This window comes from Dermacentor andersoni, chromosome 2 (genome assembly GCF_023375885.2).
Source record: "Dermacentor andersoni chromosome 2, qqDerAnde1_hic_scaffold, whole genome shotgun sequence".
Classification (NCBI taxonomy): Eukaryota; Metazoa; Arthropoda; class Arachnida; order Ixodida; family Ixodidae; genus Dermacentor; species Dermacentor andersoni.
Window position 1 is genome coordinate 18,482,743 of NC_092815.1, and position 21,615 is coordinate 18,504,357.

The window sequence follows — 21,615 nt, forward strand, 5'->3', positions numbered from 1 at the left end:
GTGATACATTCGTAACCTTTTCTTTGTAAGCATTTCCCAACAGTGGTGCTACACACTGACTGTATACAGCACTGCTCAGAAATTACCGCCTATTTCAAGCAAAGCAAGAAAAAGCTTTATTTGCCTGAAAGCAAGACATAATCACTTCATAAAATTGTCAGCATTTTACTTGGCTGATGTCAGAAAATGGAAAATTGCTGCAAAAGTCAACTTTAAATATGTTAATGTGCTCAACTCAGCTATGACATAGAAGCAGCATGCTATTATGTAGTCTAGCCTGGTCTGGTCCTCCAGGCATCAAGGAATGACTCATTTGGAGACCTTTCTTGATGTATATTTTATGCCTTTACTAAAAAAGAACTTTTGTTAGTATTTAAATTGACTCACTTCTATATAATGACTCGTATGCACTACTACAAACATGAAGTGAGAAAAATGAGGACAGCACGAAAGGGCCAATGTGTGCGACAACAGACATGTACAATGCTCATAACTTGAAATGCGAACAGCAATGAACACCTTTAACATACAGTTGAACCCACTCATAACAATATTCAAGTGCCAAAAAAATCCTACGTTATAACCAGAAATTGTCATAACCGGGTTGCACAAAAAAAGCAGAGGGGACAAACATTGAAACAATTTATTTAGGCAGTCGAACCCACTTATAGCATTACTGATCTCGAAAAATCTCAAATGTAACAATGAGCCACTACCCAAACCTGAACTTGTGTGTTTGATAATAAACTAAACCCCGTGCTATACAATGTTCCCCATGCTGCATTATTCGTTACAACAATTATATCTGGCTACATGTTATCTGCGCTGAAAAAGAAAGGGATTTACAATCCAGGAAAATAATTTTTAAATATGCGAGCCACTTTGCTACCCCCACATTTGTGCTGGGGTGCCCACACTTCACACAGCATGCCTTAATCACCCTTTCCCATTCCTCTATGGTCTCCCTTCCACCCCTCCAGCATCGACGAGAGGGTGGAAGGGACACAGGAGAGTGGCGCAACGAAGGCATGCTGTGCAGGTTGCTGTTGCAAATCAGTTGATGTTTTCATTTTTCATTTTTTACTTATTCGGGGCAGTGCAATGAAGGTATGCAAGGGGGGTGGGTGAAGGTTCAGGTGCATGCGGCAAAAAGGCTGGTGTGAGAAAGGGACTAGCTGTTGGTTCTTTTTTCAGAGGATTTTACATTTCTTGCAAAGCACACACCCGGTAGCCAGATTTAATTGCTACAACTGATAACACGGCATCGGAGCATTGCAGTAAGCAATTTATTTTACCATAGAACACATAGAAAAAATTGGCTGCTCATTGCCTAAATATTGTTAAAACAGTTATCGTTATAAGTGGGTTAGACTGTAATTACATAAAAGTGCAATATTTAATAGCTCAGTAACATGTTTCTAAGCAAGGAGTAGTACCCAGTGTACGTTTCGGAGTTTGAATAAGGCCACTGTTACAACTACAGAGGAAAGTGGAAACAAAATAATGAATTGGAGTAGTTTTGGAATTGTTCACGTTTGAATTTATGAGCACTGTACATGCAGAATATCTATAAAGATAAAATTCAGGCAAGTTGGCACTTGCTCATTGTTCAAAATGCACAAACAGGAACTAGTAACAAAGATGTACTAGACAAGCATCACCTGCACCTTAGTTACTATCATATTTTCCAGTGTATAAGTCACGGTCTTTTTCTGAATTTTTTGTTGGTGCATATTATAGAACAATGCGTTTTATATACGTTTCTTTCTTTAATTTTTTTACGGAAAAAGAAAACTGCTGTCAAAATCGGATGTCCCGCTATGGCCTCGTGAAGCGCGCTGGGTTGACCTCCTCTGGCAGTTGCTACGTGTTGTGTGCGCGCTATGGAGGTTACCGGGTTCTTCTCGTGATCGAGTTGCTAAGTGCCATGCGAGCACGGAGCAGTGACGCAAGTGGAGCAGGCCGACCGCAAGTCGACAGACTTTGAAGCTATTGCATCTGCAGATCACTTTCCTGAATTGCATTCCTGAAGCAGAGGGACAATTTGCTCTTGCTGATAACGAATGTCCACAGTTCGCACAAAGCATCCATATGCACAGCGATCAAAAACTGAGGGTACCCTGCTCATTTTTCCTTCACGGCATGTACTGCCCATTGGATTCAATCTCTTGTAGGACAGAATCTGCCAAAACAGTGCCGTTTCAAATTTGTGTGCACTAAATATTTCCGACGATGTTAGTACCTCTGTTGGGAGAAGTGCACTTGCAGGGGTGCGGTGCAACGCAGCGTTCAATACTGCATATTGAATGTGGTAGTGAATGGAAGTTCGACGAACGCATAGCACATCGTTATACTTTCGCATGGAATTTTGAAGGGGATTTTACAATTGTTTGATATAGACAATAATGTTATATATCCAGTGGTGGAACAGCCATTTCACCTCTCAGCACAAGTCCTGGCACAGGCAAAAAGCCGATTTGGCGCAGCAGCAAGCCCTTTTAGCAAAAGATTCAACACATGTGTGCTTACCATATATCATGCAAATATTAACTGATACAGTCGATATGTTGTGGAGATGGGTTGCGTGAGGCTTACCCTGCCAGTGCGGTCAGGAAAAGATGTGACACTCCACAGTGCGACACACAATGGGCACTATGGCCGGGTTTATCTATATGGTGCAAAGAAGGCACCACAGACAGATCATCAACAAACACGTGTTTATTAACCAAGGATGCGACACAGTGCGACAGTCACGGCTTGTGGGCAAAGGCTCACTGCAAGACTGGTCGAGTACGTGCGCCTGCAGTGCACATGACATCATGCAATATACTGATGCCATACCATGCACATTATGAAATTTTCTAATAGGGGCCACAAAGATTTTGCGGCTGCAAAAAAAGAAAAAAGAAGAGACCTCAGTGTCACTGCACATGCGCAAGACACAAATAAGGTTCTGCATTTTTGTTTGCGATGCTATTTCATCGAAATAGCACAGCAACACAAACTCAATGCAAAAGTTTTACGTCAACGAGCATGGCAGCACCTACTGAAGTGGCAGCTCTTGCCGTGTACCACATTGGCTAATACCATTCTGAACTATGCACCACTTGCAATTCTGCTCGTAGCAGCCCTTTTGCCAAGTCCCACTATCAACCATAAACATCCAAAAAGCTAACCTTTAATCCTAGAATGTGACATCTTCCTTTGGGAATACTGCGTGGTGCCACGCGGGTTCGGTGAACACTGAAATGAAGTGCCAGCAAGACTGTACAGCAGCACTACATTGTATGTCCTTCAGAAAAAAATGTGCGAATGACGAACCGGACGCCTCCGAAAGGCCCAAGGAGAAACTCAATGGACAAGCCTCTGCTTCCTTCTATGATGACGATGATGATGATAGCATGCTGTTGGTTTTGATTTTAGCTTTGCTAATTGTGAAGTATCGACGGAAGGAGGGTTTCGTTTTTATGCATGCTTTTATGCAGGCTCAGCGCAATTTTCCTCTAAAATGCCGTTTGATGCAGGATGACACAAAGGCTCGCTCTCGGTGCAGTTTGGAGCAATTGGCGCAGCTGTTCCACCACTGATATATCCGAGTTTAATATATCTAGGATCGACTGTATTCTATAAAAGTTAAGTAGAGCTGAAATAGCACAATTCCCTGGCCAATTTCCTGCGCAATCTGTATTACCTCTGCATTTAGCAATGGACAAGCAAAGATTAGGCTTTTTCCACACCTTATTGCTGCTATGCACTGTTTGCTATTGATCCCATCTTGATCTCATTTAAAAGAGCTACCTTACTTCTTCAGTATTCTGCCATGTATCTCTTTGGCCAACGCCTAAATAACATAGAAAATTACCCTCCCTCCATAAAAGTGCTACCGTGTAAACTCCTTTGTGGAGCGAGCGCACATGACTCAAAGGTACTCGCCAATTTGTGGAGCCAGTCTGGATGCCATGCTTTTTGTTATGTGAGCTCCCAAAATGGCAAGCCACACTGCCATCTTGTTCTTAGTTTTTGAGAGATCACCTATGTGTTGCAATGTCAAATTCTGCTAAGGAGTTTGCAGGTTACCTGAAGTTCAGAAGAAAACATAAGTCGTTTGAAGCTGTCGAGAGCAACACGGATTTTCCACCTGTGATGTCAACTGAGACAGAATCCACCTTAGCTGTTGCTCTCATCAAATTCACCTGCCAATGCTCGCATGTACAACAAGAGCCATGTTTGACAGAATGTTATGATGCCACAGCCTATGGACTTGGCTTGAAACATACAAAGCAGTAGAAGGTATTAAAGGACTTGCTACAGTTTCAGTAGCAAAGTGTGAATCAGACTTGTTTAAGCATGCTTACGAAGCTGCAGTGTGGCTGGTGAAGATGTTGTCATGAGTTTGCATTCAGTAAATGCTTAGTTATCATGCAAGAAGTGCAAAATATAAGGCAGTAATGTAACTCTTGACAAAGAAGAGTGCGAGTGCAGCCTTGTTGGGAAACTACTTTCTGCAGGCAAGAATTACAGGAATGTGGCTTTTGCAAGGAGCATTCCACAGTGACGAGAGAGTTAGACCTTTTATTGTAAGCACTCTTTCAGCACATGCGACGCAAGTGCCAAATGATGTTTTTGTCACAGCAAGCATATTCGCAACATGGCCTTCACAACAACAGTGGCAAAGCTACTACAAAGAACAAGGCGGTACCCGGGGCAGCCTTTACCAGCCATATGGGTGAGGCAGTCCAAGGCTTTGGCTGAGACAGCCATGAAATTTTACATGGGTAATTAAAGAACCTTGTCTAAAATACTGAAGAACCTTCACTTGAAAGCAAGGGTCACCAACAGAACATCAAGATATGCAGAATACCTCTTGTTGGACAGCTTGAGACATCATACTTGCATTTCTTTCACATGGACCTCATCACTATTTTTTTAACTATCAGCATGTACCAGTAAACGAATATTGGACATAACGAAGTTAGCTTTCTAGACTCTCGAGTGGACATAATCAGGACAGGGAAGAAGGAGGTTCAGTGGACGGCTGGTGACGATTTAGCCTATCAGAGCCAGGAGCCACCAATCTGTACATAAATTTTTTTGGTTATGCCATGCCGCAATTTACAACATAGGGCAGTAGTTGCCTGACTAACACGCCTACTGACATAGATTGAGGTACTGCTAATGGTTAGGGCCTACACCAGAACTAGAACCACAACCAAAAACGAAACCACCTTTATGTTTATGACAATGCAACTGAAAACCAAAGAGAAGAATTTGCAATCAAGCTGTCAGGTATTATAAAAAAGAAAATCTTGCTTATTGGTTGCTGTACAGCAGAAAAAATCGGAAGTCTTGACATTTGGCCGTCCCAACTGTGAAGTCAGGACTCTAAACTTTTACTTAAAAGTCAAGCCTGTCTCATTAAATTTGGAACACATGGAAACCTTAAATGAAAGTATCTTCATGGCAGATTGAACTTTACTGTAATGAGGTTTGATTCTATTTGCTTGATTGTAACAGCCCCCCCCCCTGTTCTTTTGTGATAACAATGGTGACGACACTGGCTCTGACAACAGGCTGCTACAAATACTGCCAAATGTGTTTACGTATATAATTAAATCCTCATACAGAAAATTTTTAGAATAATTTTCCTGGAAAGAATGCAAATAAATATGTCAACTGAATAACCACGATAATACAGTCAATGTGTAATCATGGTAATCATTCATTGTGAGCTACCCTTTAGACTTAAAAATCTTCGTACGGCAGGCATCAAAATATGCATTTTCAACTGGTGCCTTTGAACCATTCACTGTTTCTTAACGCTGCGAAGACTGATGCTGCAGCCATTAAAGCCGTGACTGGGATCACTATTTGGATCAGGCACATTGTGTTGACAAGTAAAGTTTATATTCAGTGAGGGCCAATTTCAGAATTGAAATAATTAAGGTTTTGGCCCATAGAAATGTATTGGCACTGGCTCAGACTTTGAGCAGAGATAGAATTCCTTCAAAAATCAAATTACCTGGAGTCAAATTAATGGAAGTATTCACTTGTAGATATGTGAATAAATGTAGTTGGAAGCCAACATTTTGTGCAACAAGATTATTTCTTCGTGTCCGTGTTGCTGCATACTGTATTGTGAAGACACGTTACGCCAATTAACCCCTACCTACGTCATGCTTCAGCCACTGGAACACCACGGTATGGAAGGTTCGGCTTGTATTCAATGTGGCTTGACCTGAACCATGGTCATGGCTGTGTAAATAAAGTTTTCTTGAAATTAAGTCTTCATAACAAGTCCTAGTTCTCCAGCAATACATCTTGCATAAGTGTCTACACTGATGCTATCAATTATCGCAGACCTCATGCTTGCACAAAATTCAGAAACAAACCTGTGCTATTGTTGGTGTTTGATATAACTGAACACCCTGGCTACATGTACTTACGTTTTAATGTTTAAACCCTTTAACATCTGAAATGATTCCAGAATACACTCAAACCTCGTTATAACGAAGTTGAAGGGGAGCTGAAATTACTTCATTATATACATTACTTCGTTACATCCATTATTGCCATTTACTACAATATATGCCCAATAGGGTGCACAATTGTAAACATGGAAACAAGGAAATGGCTTTGCAGCATGTGGAACTACTACACGGTCCCGCATGCGACAAAATTTGAATAAAACAACAAATGAATCTTCAGCGTATGCAACGTGTATGCGACTTCCTAGCACCTGATGCTACAGCCTTTAGATAGCTGCCTTCTGTTCCATTGTGATGGTCTTTTGGGTTCACTTTCCACTTGGCTCGAGGCAGTCAAGCAGCACATACCTGGCACACAACACAGCACTCCACTGTGTGATCGAGGAGGCAAGTGAACTTTACTGCGCTAGCGTGGCTCAGCCGGCTTGTGGCATCCAAGACTGCACTGGTGATAATGCTATCTCGGATGCCACGCCCAGCTGCCAGCCCGTGCGGCACGCGGCAGGAAGAGGGAGAAGGGAATGCATGGCCTAGGCGTTACTCCCGAGATGCTCCGGGGCAATCTCAAAGGCCAGGCCCAGCTGTTGCTGCCTGCGTGGTCTACCGTAGGGAGAGAGAAGTGAACGCACTAATTTTTTGCACCGCTGCAGCTCGCACAGGCTTGCGGACGACCCACAAGATTGTGCCAAGGAGACCTCGGAGGCCACATCCAGCTGTGCCTGCCTGCACGGCACACCGTGCAGTGCAAGTGAATGCATTTATCTTTTCATTTTTTGCACCGCTGCGTGTAGCCGCACAGCATTGTGGCAATGTGGCTTGCACAGCCAGGCAGGCTCACAGGGGAGAGGTCAATGCATAAGTGTGATAGTGAGCTGCTGCTTGTGCGCAGGTGCACAGCTACACGCAGCTACAGTAGAGCAGCGTTGAGAAAGACCAGTGCTGCTTGATGGTTTATTCGACATGGGAATGCGGCAGTTTTGAAATGCTGCAGTGGATGAGTGCTGAACCCCACGGAAAGTGATGTAGTATTTGGCACACAACAGTCAGGTATCTTTGGTTTTGCAGATGAATCTAGTTCAGTACATCTATTGGCAGGACAATTTCACTTCCGTTAAAATTATGTTTAAATACATATACCTCTATGGAGACTTAAGAGGAATTTCATTTACTTCGTTATATCCATTATTTTGTTATACCCCGTTTTGTTATAACGAGGTTCTAGTGTACTCCCAATTTTTTTATGTAACCATGAATTTTTCCATGTCATTCTGATTCTGAAACTATATTACTTGATTCTTGATTACTCAAGTATTAGTGCGCAACAAAAAATACATGGACGTAAGAGAAGAAGAACACACACCAAGCGCTAACTTTCAACTAAATTTATTGTGCCACTGAATCAGTTTATATATGTAAAGCAGTGTAGACTGCACATGTGCTTACATGAAGAAAATGAACTGCGCATTCATGTAACATAGTTATGAGTCATATAATGCCACCTCCAAGAAACTTAGTTCTTTTTCTGTGAGAGCCAGTGAAGGAAAAATAACACACTTAACACCCAATTTTGCAATCATCTGCGCTTCAGTTATTTCACGGATGAGCTGCGTCCTGCCACGGGACACAATCGTGCAATTGATAGGTTTGCAGCCATGATGGCAACAATGAATCGCCAAGAACCCACCGGTGCCATTTTTTATGCTGTTGCAGTGTTCGCAGAGTCCATCATTGAGGCAACGCTCAGTTTGCCCAATATATTACTCCCCACATGAAAGCAGGAGGTTGTAAACCACATGGTGAACACACTCGACGAACTTTTTGCGGTGATGCTTAGTGCACTTATCGGACGGGACGGCGTTTGGATCCGTCAACTTGCAAAGCTTGTTGGGAGCAGAAAAGACTATTCTTTCATTTGCCCTTTGGGCCATCTTTTTCAAGTTATGGGATATCCCGTGCATGTAGAGTACAACACTTACTTTAGGGCATTTGCCGGGAGAGACATAGGCAACTGACTTCTGCGTGCTGGACCGCACTTCTCTTAAAATGCGTTCTGCGACAGACACCTGCAGCCCCTTAAGATATCCAGCCAAGGACAAATGTCGAGTTTGCTTTTCAAAACTTACCTCCACTACATGGCAGCAAGACTTGCCAAGGGCATTCTTGAAGCGCAAACTGATAATGGCCCGCTTAACAAGCTTAGAATGTGCGGACGTATATGGCAGAAGTGGCTTGTTGGCTCGCGGCTCATACGACCAACAAATGTGGCTGTACTGAAAGCTAAGGCGAAGATTAAGAAAGCGAATAGAATTCTCTACTGGCAATTCATGAGTAGTTTGAAGGGGAACTAAGCACTTCTGTATCATTTCTAACACTTTCTTTGTTTCCAGAATGAAGGCATCAAAAGAGCAGTCAATGAAAATTAGGAAGTCATCAACATATCTTAATATCTTAAAAACTGCAGTGCCTTGCACTTGTAGTGAAATATCACGGTCTAAACAGGATAAAAACACTTCACTAAGAATGGGAGCAATGCAGGGGCCAATACTAAATCCGCTCTTCTGCAAAAAACATTGGTTATCCCAAGTAATGAAAGTGGAATTAAGATAAAGCTGTAAATGTTCTAAAAACTGACTGCAGGGAATGCCAGCCTCGTTCTGTAAGGAAACAGCAATCGGGCAAACTGGGCATTACCTCAATGATTGGCTCCGCGAACCCCGCAACAACGTAAAAAATGGCACCGGTGGGTTCTTGGCGATTCATTGTCGCTATCATGGCTGCAAACCTATAGAGGACGATTGCACGATTGTGTCCCGTGGCAGGACGCAGCTCATCCGTGAAATAACTGAAGCGCAGATGATTGAAAAATTGGGTGTTAAGTGTGTCAGTTTCCCTTCACTGGCTCTCACTGAAAGAGAACTAAGTTTCTTGGCGGCATCACATGACTCATAGCTATGTTACACGAATGTGCAGTTCGTTTTCTTCATGTAGGCGCATGCGCAGTCTACACTGCTTCACATATATAAACTGATTCAGTGGCACAATAAATTTAGTTGAAAGTTTGCGCTTGGTGTGTGTTCTTCTTCTCTTACGTCCACATCATTTTTGTTGCGCAATAATACTTGAGTAATGGATTACCAACTTGCCTGGAATGCTGCTCTCATTGATTCTTGATACTTGATTACATGTTTCTTCTGGACTTCTACCACCCTTTAGTATTGAGAATTGAACCCAAAGCCAATCACCGACTGTAACTCATATTTGGCCGAGGGAGCAGCGCAACATCAGGCTGAACGAGTGCGACTCGTCACTGGTGATATTGATAGAACCACCCATGAAAAGCGCAGCTCGAGATTGGAGGTGAAAGGGTTAATAACAAAATTCTTATACGGCGACGTAGCTGCAAGGTAATACAGTCCAGCTGTTCGGTGGCAGTTTATAGTGTCTTTAGTGGAGCGTGAGAATGTGTTAAAGGCCTGCATCACTTGGCACTGCATCACACAGAGTAGGGTTCACAAGTTAATCTCCAAGTCTCACCTGTTCGAAGTGACCAACCATTCCTGATTAAATGTGACAGTTTTGAGATAACAGCGGCCCCAGCCACCATGAGGATATGCGACGAAAAGGTTTTCTGTGGAATGCTACTTGTGACACAATGTTGTGGGTTCAGAGCACACAAGAATGTGCAAGCTGGGAGAAGCAAAGAGTGTGCACGTGTTTGTTTCCCTTGGAGGCAATGCTTTGCCAGGACATCTACAGAAATATTGTTCTTGTCTTCACAATAACATGAACAAACATGAAAGAAAAGCAGATACTTCAGGACACTGAAAGTATGAGTTGACAGTCTTGGAACACAGCTGTAGGCTCCCTTTTGCAGGCACAGGAATAACACAGCTCGAAAATTCATGACAGCATTGTCTAGCAGATAAACAGATTTACCACATTCAAAAAGTGTTGCACTTCCCCTTTATGTTTAATTAAAATAACATGCATGTTAAGAGCTCTTGAATATTTATATCATTTAAAATATTTAGAACTAAATGGATATTCAAATATGCCATTTCGAGCACAGCTCCCTTAGCCAAGCAAGGAACTATGCGAATATTTAGTCCAACCGAGCTGTGGCCTCAGAAAAGCCTAACAGAAAGAATATTCAAGACTGTAAGATGCAAAACTCTGCTTGTCCATCCTAAGAATGTCGGAAAAACTGACATGAAACTGCTGCAAAATAGCAAGAGCCTTGTGACTTCAACGGTAAGATGAAGACAGCAACATAACAGGTATGTCTCCATCTGAAGAAGCATCCTTTCGCAACTGAGCCCACTCCTGGATTATTTTGTCAATGCTCAGCCGACCGAACAGCTCACGCTGAACAAAAAGCTAAATAGAACTGCTTGTGAAGCCTGCCATGCCACAGGAGACGCATGCTATACACATGTGAAGAAAAATATTAAAAATAAAAATAAATACTGTGTACGAATGGTGCCTTTCTGAGTGATATTCATAACAATACAACATCTGCACAGTTTCAGCTTGACAATGGCTCCACTTTTGTCACTCTTGTTTGTCATTGTCTTTCTGGTGCCTAGACCAGCTGATCACATGACAGGCAAGCATGCCATGTATTGAGCAGCATGCATTTGATGTCATCCAATAATGTGCACATTAGCTGGGTGAAACAGCACGTGAATTATTAAAATTTTGTTAATTAGGGCCAAATTAGCAACATAATATTTTACTAACCAGTTTTTATTCTAGTCAATATAATTTTGTTTCATCCATCTAAATTTTTAAATGCCTTAGAAAAGGAAGCTTGAATTGCACTAACAAGTATACTTGTATATGAGGTTAGTTTCACACCATTTGTTACCCCAGGGTGAAATCTGTGGGCCAGTTGCAAAAACTGAAACTCGTGTCCAATAATAAAGAATGGCTTTATACTTGCACATTCATTTATCATACGTGTTCTGACTTCACAGGCAAACTATATCACATCTTATGGCAGCCTGTAAAATAATCATGACTGCAATTTGTGTACTTGAATGGATTGGAAACTCTTTGTACAGAGCATTGTTGGCCATGTCAGAAATCAAATGCACCAAAATGTTTTTGGGAGAACTAAACATGATATCAGAATCCCAGGTTTAAGCATCTCATTTCGAAACAGGAACTGCAAACTGGTATGTTGCAACATCATGACAATAAATTAAGATTAAAGGTAAATAAGTTCGCCAGAATTCTATATTCTATATTGAATTCTATATTGAATTCATATTTGATAATTTTGATATCCGCACAGAGATTAGCTAATGTATCGTTACTCGTAAAAGATGAGCTCTAACAGCTGCAATGTAGTTTCCTTCCATCGTGCCCAGGTAGCTCATCCTGAGCTGGAATGCAAGTGAGCATCATAGTACAAACATGAAAACATGACTCTTGCTTCCAATTATGTTTTCTTGGCACTGATTGAACCCTTTTTGCATCAACCAACAGAACTTGGAGAGCGAGCTACCTATCTGGACTGCAGGCACAGTTGGGCTTAAATTTAATTCCATGTTTCAATGCTGCAATCAAAATTTGGTTTATAAGCCAGATAATGTGCCATTTACAAATTCTTGGCTAGCGTAGTTTCATGAAGTTCACTTGGATGACAGTTTGGACAAGTTGGTGAGACATGAATGCAGCTTTTCGCACAGCTCTTTGTGGCAAGTCTGTGCTTGTCTGTCTTAGCCTCTTTTCCTTCCTCGTCTTGTGCACAAAAAGCTGCATTCATGACTACATTTACAGCTTTGCACACCAGGGCCACGAAGAGCTCCACACTCCGAAGTGCAATGACTGCGTCTGTTTCCCTCCAAAAGGAAGTGACCAAGCCTCAGGTGTTCGGTGCATGTGCATACCAATGAGAGCGATTATTCAGTTGTGGCGACAAGTTTGAAAAGCAGAGGTGCTTCCTTCCTTATGCAGGTCATTTGAGGTGCCTACTTCCTTAATACTCAGCCAGCATTGAGTAAAGAACAGTTTTCAAGCCAACCATCTTATGTATGTTTGCCTGTGTCAAGTCAGCAGCACACAATGCAGACCTGTACGACAGGCAGCTCAGCTGCGTAAAGCCCTGCTGAAAGCAATGGACAGCTGATGAGATGTAAGCAACACAAACCAGGCATCCAACGCAGGCCATTGGGGCAGCTCACCTGAAGGATGAGCCTCGGCTGAAGAGCCGTGCTTTCTGCCGGGGGCTCTTTTTAACCTCAGTGCAGCGAAAAAATGCATGGTTCTCTATGCACTTTTTCCAGAAGTTCTTGCATTCATTGCGGCTTTCAAAGAAGTACTCCACAGTGTCCTTGTAGTAGCCCTGGGAACAACAAACACGGAAAGTCTGCCTTTTTATGTCTCTTCTGAATAACATTATGCAAAGTCCAACTAATTGCTGAATACATGGACTAAGCCTCTTTTTAACTCTTTCATTACAGCTACAAATGTGCTCATTTTCGGTGATTTTATGTTTTAATATATTATTTCATGACATAGTAGTCGAAACATATACCGCAATACATAAATATAGAGCCCGGTTACTGGGGTTATGAATGGATGCATAGCAGTAATAATTGCTCAGACAATTTTCGAAAATTGTTACGTGAGACTTCAGAGAAGCACCTCAAGAAATATGAATGAAAGTTATAATTTGCTATTTTTAGTATGAGTACTGAGGTTGTTTTTTTTTACCTTCATATTGTTACTATATTGTATGTGCTTACTAGATTCTATGCCCCCCTTACTCAATCCCCATGTAGAGGCTTTGTAAGGTATTTTACAAATAAAATAATAAAAAATAAAAATCCTAAATACAGTCGATCCCAGATATATCGAACAGTTGAAAAATCCCCTTGGGAATCCCATGCAAAAGTATAGCGCTATTGTTCATGTATATAGAACTCCCGTGCACCAGCATAACGATGTATCGAACTCCGTGCTGAGCTGTGCCCTGGCAAGTGCGGTTCTCCTCACGAAGTTCTCGCGATGTTCCCGCGATATCACGCGCGCCGCCCCGCACTCTGAGAAAGGGGCGTGTGGGTAAAAGGCACGTGACGAGGAGTACTTGGAGTGCGATTGGGTGTGAAAGGGAAGCGGGAGGGAGAAACCACGCTGACCGCAGGCGCCAGTTTCCTGTGTATTGGTTGGCTGACACCGCTGGCGCAGCCAGACCAACGAGGTCAGTGCAGCTTGGGCTTGTGGTAGTGAGGAGACGGGGAGCGATGCGTCTTTCGATTCGCTTTGTTCCTTTTATTCACGAGGCCAATGCGAAGGCTTGAGACTCGTGTGGTGCAGTGCGTTTTTCTTTCCGCTTTTCGCACGTGTTCCGGAGCCATGGCCGCGAAAAAACGCAAGAATTTGGATTTTTCAACAAAGGCGGACATCATTCGACGAGTGGAGGCTGGCGAGAAAAAGTCGTCGGTCGCCGCGGCGTTCGGAATTCCTCGCAACACCCTGAGTACAATCCTCAAGAACAAAGTCAATGTCAAGCTGAAGGCAGTGCAGTCCAGTCATCCTGGAGCGTGTCGTGTGCGCGTCCCAACCTTTGACAAGGTCGAGAAGGCATTGTACGCCTGGTTTTTGGAGACACGTGCCAAGAACATACCTGTTGATCGCCCAATGCTCATGGAGAAGGCCAAATGGTTTGCTGTGGCCTTCGGAGAAGAAAGCTTCACTGGTGGCACTGGTTGGCAGCAGAGATTTAAGAGACGCTACAGCATCGTCGGAAAGTCCCTTTCGGGCGAAAGCAAGGCGACTAGCACAAGTCACATAGAGAAGTGGTTATCCGAAGAGTGGCCAAATATTTCCGACAGCTTTTCGCCATCACAAATATTCAATGCAGATGAGACGGCACTGTTTCGGCAAATGCTGCCAAACACGACTCTGCATCTGAAGGGCACTGCATGCCATGGTGGAAAGAACAGCAAAGTGCGCGTATCAATTTTGCTTGCTACAAATATGGATGGGTCATGCAAACTACGGCCATTTGTTATCGGAAAGAGCAGGTCACCACGCTGCTTTAAGAACGCGAAAGGCCTCCCGGTTCGATACGCTTCCAATAAGAAAGTTTGGATGACACGCAATTCTTTCGTGGAGTGTCTACAGGCATGAGATGCCGAAGTGGAGAAGTCTGGCCGCAAAGTTTGTCTTCTTGACAATTTTTCGGCCCATCATGTCATCTGCCCATTAAAGCAGATCACCCTCAAGTTTCTGCCGCCAAACACAACGGCAGAACTTCAGCCTCTCAACCAAGGCATTGTGAAAGCGTTTAAGGTTGCGTACAGACGACGACTGGTGCAGAGGCTCCTAATCAACCTTCGATTAGGAATCGAAGTCAAAGTGGACCTCCTCGGATCCATTCAAATGCTGGCTGGTGCTTGGAACGACATGAAGAAAAGCACATTTGTAAACTGCTTCCCCAAAGCAGGCTTTGTGGTAGCTGCAGACTACGGATGTCTTGACAGTGAAGACGATGATCCTGAATGCCTGGACAGCGGATTTCGCGAGCTCTCGGCATTCCCAGGCGCCATCCCAGGCAGCGTTACAGCACGCTATTTCGTCAGCGTTGACGACGCCGTGCAAGCTGTAGTGGATCACACTGATGCGGAGATTGTGGCTGACATCATGGGTGACGAGGACGCAGACTCGAGCAGCGGCGAAGGTTCCGACGAAGAGGACCAACCACCATGCACTGCAGCTGAACTTGCATCAGCTTTCAGCGTCATTCGCCGCTGTTGTAGCACTATGGAAGGAGCTGGCCTTTCTCATTTGGACACTGTCAACAAGCTTGAGGACAGCTTAATGAACTTGATGGTGCAGAATAAAAAGCAAGCAAAGGTCACAGATTTTTTTCTTCCGAAATAAAGTGCTATGGTCATTGCGCTGTGTTTTTTGTTTTTTTACGCGCTTTGGAGGCTCAGATCAGTAAGTTCCTGTTAGTCATGACATCGGGAAACTGCCTTGAGATGTGTGGAGTTGTTAGAGAAGCTTTTGACATGCATATTTTATATTTCGAATTATTGATATATCGAACTATTTCGCGATCCCCTTCGAGTTCAATATATCCGGGATCGACTGTATACAAAATATGCATCTGGATTCTAGTTGCCAACTTTCTAAGTCAGATCACGCAAAAAAAATTACAGTAAAAGCTTGTTAAACCATACTCGTTTAAACAGTAGTTTCGTTTTAAAGGTAGTGAAGTCGAATCCCCGACTCAGCAGCCATTGAACAAAATACGTTTTGTATCCGCATAAATCGTACCAGCTTATTGCATACATATCGGTTAACACGTAGTGTTTCCACTTTTCGTCAAGAAATCGCGGTGGTATGGCGACCCGGCAGAACAACGAGCCTCAGAGATCGAAACGGCCTCCAAGCCCAAATGCAGAGGTTGCTTGCAAGGGTGAAGCCACATCAACAACACCATTTCGGCGCCATGCCAGAGTCTGAGTGTTGTGGCCCGTGTTGTGGTGTCATGCAAGCTAAGACAAAAGCCGGATGCTCAGCATAGAAGAAAAATTTGACATCGTTCATGCTGTCGAACATGGCACAAAGAAGTCAGTGCTGGCATGCGAGAGGGATCTACCATTGACTACGGTGTGTGGCATCTGGAATGCGAAGGAGAAGTTGGTCGGTAATGCCGCTGCGACCCCGAAAATATGTCGACTACGAGGTTTGACTTTTTGAGGTTCGACTTTTCGCCATCGTTGCCTCTGTTATTGCCGAAGTGTCGCCTAACGACAGTGATGATGACGACACGGAAAGCGCCAGCATGGGCAATTCAAGCCCAATGGTGGCAAATGCTGCACGCTACATCAGTCTCATGTGAGTGTTTGCCGAGAAGAGGAGCCTGGCAGAAAAGCTGGCTCATAGCTCGAGTGAGCTTGAGGCCGTCATCATCGCTATTAGCCAGCCGCGGTATCAAATGAAAATAACATACTTTTGTTGCGTGAAGTGAATAAATACTGCATGTTTTCTGCCCTTTCATCACACTCTCTCATAGTTCTCTTTTTGACAGGTATGTGGGCGATCTCGCGATATTTCGGTTAAGCAGTAGTGCCGTTTAGTACACACTTTTTCCAAGCTCCGGCCTATTACGGTTTAACGAGGTTTCACTGTATAATGAAGATTAGTTGGTGTCAATACTCGCCATAGTGATGCCCATGATATACAGACAAGCACTATCTTTGCAAATGTGAGAACAGGTAAGTTCCTATTATAAGGGAGCATTTGTTTTTACTCATTGCAGAAGGCACCTGTTTTGTTTTTTACTGCATTCCTTAGGCTCACAAAGCAATGGTTGTCAGGTCAGGGAGCAAACAGAAGCCTTCTTATACTTGATGAATGCGTTTGATCAGCTTTTCTGAGCAAGCAAGGTGGTAAAGTGTGCATTCAACTGGCACTGGAGTCTCCACTGCATTTTTTTATTGAAGACGTGCTGGAGCCCTGGAGGCTAGTTTCGGCAATGCCTCCAGTCAAAGTTTTTTCCAGACTCCCCAATCTGCCAAAAATTGTCACATCTGACAAACAGCACAAGTTCAGTCATCATTTCAGAGGGTGCATGATGTTGCTAGTAGAAGAATTTCAACAGAAATGTTTAACAACACAGAGAATAATTGAAAATCAAATGGATCAATTTATATAGGTGCAGTAACAAAAGAGAATGTGTGAGCTCACGGCAGCATTAGAAACCTTTCAACTCCCAAGTTCTGCAAAACCACACAGGGGTAAGGACAGTTTTTTCCCCATAAACCAATGGAGGATTGGAATTCTTTGCCACCGAGAGTTACTGAAGCCAAGAATTTCATGGCAAAACTGCTGCATCACAGTTTTCATTCTCACAATGGAGTCTAACCTATTATTCCCATGCAAAAAAAAAAAAGCTCAATGCAAGGACACTGGCTTGATCCCTGCACGTGCATTGTGCCACTGACACTATTTGCTAGGTGCGTAAGCCACATTTTACATAGTTTTTCATATTCTGGATGTCTTACTCACTTTGCTATTAAATTACATACCAAACACCATTGGCAGCAGCAGGTACAATGGACGCAAATAACAAAAAAGTAAAGATATTTAAGGCGGCAGGCTGACATGCGACATTGACTTTACCAGGCTTCTTGCATTGGAGTGAACATAGGCTCGCAACTGCGCACTGATCACAGTGCGAGCTCTCTGGTAAATTTGCTTTGATTGACTCTATACAGTTAAAACCTATTTCTGGAAATAATAATCTGCTAACATTTATTTGTTTACCCCAAAAACGCAGAACCCTAGATTTAACTATCTTTTTTTGTTGTTGTTGTTGTTGATACAGTCAAACCTCGTTAATTTGAACTTTCGGTTTATTTGAACTTGCGCTGTGGTCCTGTCAAAGTTGTGTGTATTTCAATGGGCAAAAACGCCCGGTAGTTCGAATGCGCAAACATTTGTAACGGTTAATTCGAACATACTACTCTCCGACAATGCTATCAGCAGTGCACCAAATCACGCAGCGGCACCTCCGACCAGCGTTCCTCCGATTCTGCCATAGAGGAAGAGCCTAGGAGAGACCCCTCAATGCAGTGCGCAAAGAAAAAAATTAATGGTAGTGGAAATTTGTGCGCGGACATGTGCAGGCGTGCATCACGGATTACTTCTGTTAGTGAGGGGTGTCCTGTACAGTTAACAACCAATTTTCCGGACCCCCAATTTTGCGGTCATGCCCGGTAATTCGGATGCCTATGCAGCAACGCCAGGTACTCTATAGAGCCAATGTATAAGAACGTCTGAAATTTCAGATGCAAAAAACGTTTGCCGCCCAATTTTCCAGACCTTTAGCCATGACTGCAGGTCCAAAACAGCATTAATCGAAGCCACTACCACCGCCATGTTGATTATCTCGCTGCCTCAAGCTGGCACTCTCAGATGCAGATCCACTGACTGCCGTAGCCACACTGCGGCAACGCTATGCCTAGCTACTTCGACGTTCACTACACCAAGCTTCTTGCTGTTTGGTACCGTGTGTTTAGCAATGGCGCCGACTCCACCTTTGCAATCCTCGCCAATGGCTTCGGAGCGCGGAAAGCACGACGCATTGCATAATGCATTTCCAAAAGTCAGCTTTGCCCCAATACAGCAGTGTTACGCGGCGAAGTGTACTAAAAGACGGTGCAATTGTCACGGGAGAGGGTACGTTTCTTTAATTTTACACGCATGCACCCGCCGTTTCCTATCACAGTATGAGCACCAATACACCTAATGAGTGTACTGGCAGGCCTTCAGAGCTATTTCTGACGTACCTTTGGCAATTTGAGCCCTTGGGGGCAGTAAAAGGCACACACATTCATTTTTTCAAACCGCCCGATTTTTCAAACATTTTCGCGGCCGTTGGAGAGTCAGAAAAATCGGATATTGACTTAATTTGCAAATATGTGTGAGTAAATCTTCTGGAACTTCCCACTTGTGTGTTAGCTCAGCGCACGTGCTACACTGCAGGCAAGTCCTCCATTCAATTAGCTTCATTTAATTCAAATTTCTTTTGAACTAAACAAATTTTTGGGCCCCTTTGAATTCGAATTATTGAGATTCAATTGTAATAAATGTTCACTCATCATTTCATCCTGATCAGGCTGAAATCTTGCACTGCATGATGCCGCTAATAACATTTCTGATGTAGCTTTTTAATATTCCAAGCCACCAGCCACCTGCCAACTCGCCAAACCAGCTGCACTTCAAAGTTAGCAGCCCTGTCTGCACTCAACCAATGCCGTCGACTCTCACATAAGCTTGCCATGGTGAAGGGTTGTGTACTACCAGAATGAAACACAGACAGCAGAGCATGTACATGGCTTGCGATATGAGGGAGTGCTGATAAGTATTCAGTAGGGGTGTGTAAATACCGAATAGTAGAATAGTAGATATAGTCACGCTCGCAAAGCTCCACCTGTAGCCACAGACGCGTCAATGTCTGTTATACGAGCGACAGCATTCCTTCCACTGTGCAAAAACAGCATGCTTGGCCTGTGCAAGGAATGCTGCTGCCCACAGACACTAACACATTTTCTGCATGTCGCCTCATATCTCCTGAAAGTTGGTGTATTTCCTAAAGTGAACAACCAAGAACACCAGAACCGTATGCCATGAAATTTGTGACATGGGTTCTTTCCTTTACATAGCATTTCTGATTGCCCAGTTCCTGAATGGTCTGTGGTTTCACAGAATAAGAATGCTTGCAAAAAAAAAAGCACTTGCTACGCTCCTTCAGAATACGAAGTATAGCATTGCTTGCCGCATAACATTATTGCAGTGCATTTGGCGCCTTTGGAAACGTAATTCAATAGTGCATGGCTTAGCATAATATAAGATGCGGCCTTTAGGTAATGCATTTTGCAAAAGGGCTCAGCTATTTGTTCCTTCAATGTGGAAGTCATAAATTAAATCAATACTTATCTTCACCTTTGGAAAACAACAAATTCTCAGTTTTACCTGAAGGCAAAGCATGGTTTAGTGTTGCACTGAAGGTGTCTCAGGAGGCTGACATGATGAGCGTGCCAGTTGCATTTCAGGTGTTGCCGCTCAATGACGCACATGATGGGATTAACGGAAAACACACAGACGCTGCTCAGTGTTGTCAGCATTCTCAGCGCGAGCGCGCGGAGCGCTGATGGTGCTTTGTGCGTTCCAGTTTGACTTCGGCTGAGCTTGAAGATCCAATTTATGGAACTAAGCGTTCTTTTTTTTGTACCTGGAGTAGTAGAGCTATACATATCTGGTTGAACATCTTGAAGGGGCAGCGCAAGACGACAAAGACAAAAGGCAAGAAACACAAGATATTTCAAGATGTTCAACCTTCAAGATGTACAACCAGTACCAACTTGCCCAAATGTTGATTCCTCTACTATACATATCTGATTTACCTTGTCACTATTTTATGAATAGTAATGACACACTCAGCGAGCTCAGAAAAGCACAATTAAATAGAAAATACTTTCATATGCTGAATGCACTGATAAAACAATCGAAAGCTGCCAGCAAAACATCGGCACTATTTGGCGTAGTAGCACAAAAACAGATGCTCTGTGGATGCAAGCCCATGATGCACGTAGATTTAGCTGTACTGCCATAGAAAGTTACTATCGAGTTTCAAGTTTCAGCATGAAGTTTGAAACAGGAAGCTTTTGCGTTTATTTTCCCCAGTAATTATTACTTTTTTTGCCAAATTAATGAAACACAGTTTTGAAAGAATGCTTTGCCTATCTGAAATAATTTAGTGTTGCTCTTTAGCATCCCCTTACTTTTGGCACGGAAAATTGCTTCAGACCCTATCCCTTTAAAAAGCAATATATTTTAGAAATGCTAATGAGAAAGACTAGTTTCCGAATTCATATGAGCTGCCACAAGGCGATAAGATCTCTCCCTTGCTAATGTAGCCCACTTCTAAATGACATTTGTGGGGCTGCACGACTCTTATGCGTCCTCAGATATGCTGTTTTCCCTGTATGGCTACTGTCTCCTGTAATCCGGCTTCACTGCATTGCTGTATGCGGCGGTTGGTGTGGTTGCAGGGTAGCACGACAGATGGCACGAGCGTTGCACTGTTAATGCTACCTAACGCAGCGGGGTTAGTCAGACACGACAGGGACTCTTCCTCTTTAGCTCGTGGACGGCAAGCAGCATGGATGTTCCACACGTGCGCCAATCAATGCTTCTGCGAGACTGTCTCACGAGGCCTCATTCGAACGCAACACCGTTTGCATAACTGTACACACAAACAACCAGGCATTAGTGGCCAGCATGGGGCGAACATATTCGCTCGTTATCCAGTCACGGTGAGTCGGACTTTTTAGATTTGTCGCGTGCCCATCAGCACGTTCTGTGAATAGCAATTCAGCTAGTAGACATTAGTGTATGAAAGGTGCAATAAATACCATTGCAACTGTTTGCACTACTGTGTTGTCGTTCCTTTGTTCCTAGAGTACGGGTGAGACGCCACACAATCAGAGAGCTTCCTGAAGAGTGGACTACCCATTAGAAATCCAAGCGCTGCTGAGTGCCCCTACTACTGAATGCATCCTCCTGAGTCGCTGCCCATGCATGCCATTTGTCACATACAGTAGAA

At 43.4% G+C, this 21,615-nt stretch overlaps 1 protein-coding gene across 4 annotated transcripts in view; it reads right to left on the reverse strand.

Moving 5' to 3' along the window:
• The window catches only part of LOC126542836 (FERM, ARHGEF and pleckstrin domain-containing protein 2-like), a 235,961-nt gene that overhangs the window by 153,172 nt on the left and 61,174 nt on the right, over positions 1-21,615 (reverse strand). For all 4 annotated transcript variants that reach the window (XM_050189952.3, XM_050189951.3, XM_055077475.2 and 1 more), the window contains exon 7: positions 12,674-12,834. In XM_050189952.3, coding sequence (XP_050045909.2) covers positions 12,674-12,834 — 161 coding nt within the window. The remainder of the gene's footprint in view (positions 1-12,673; positions 12,835-21,615) is intronic.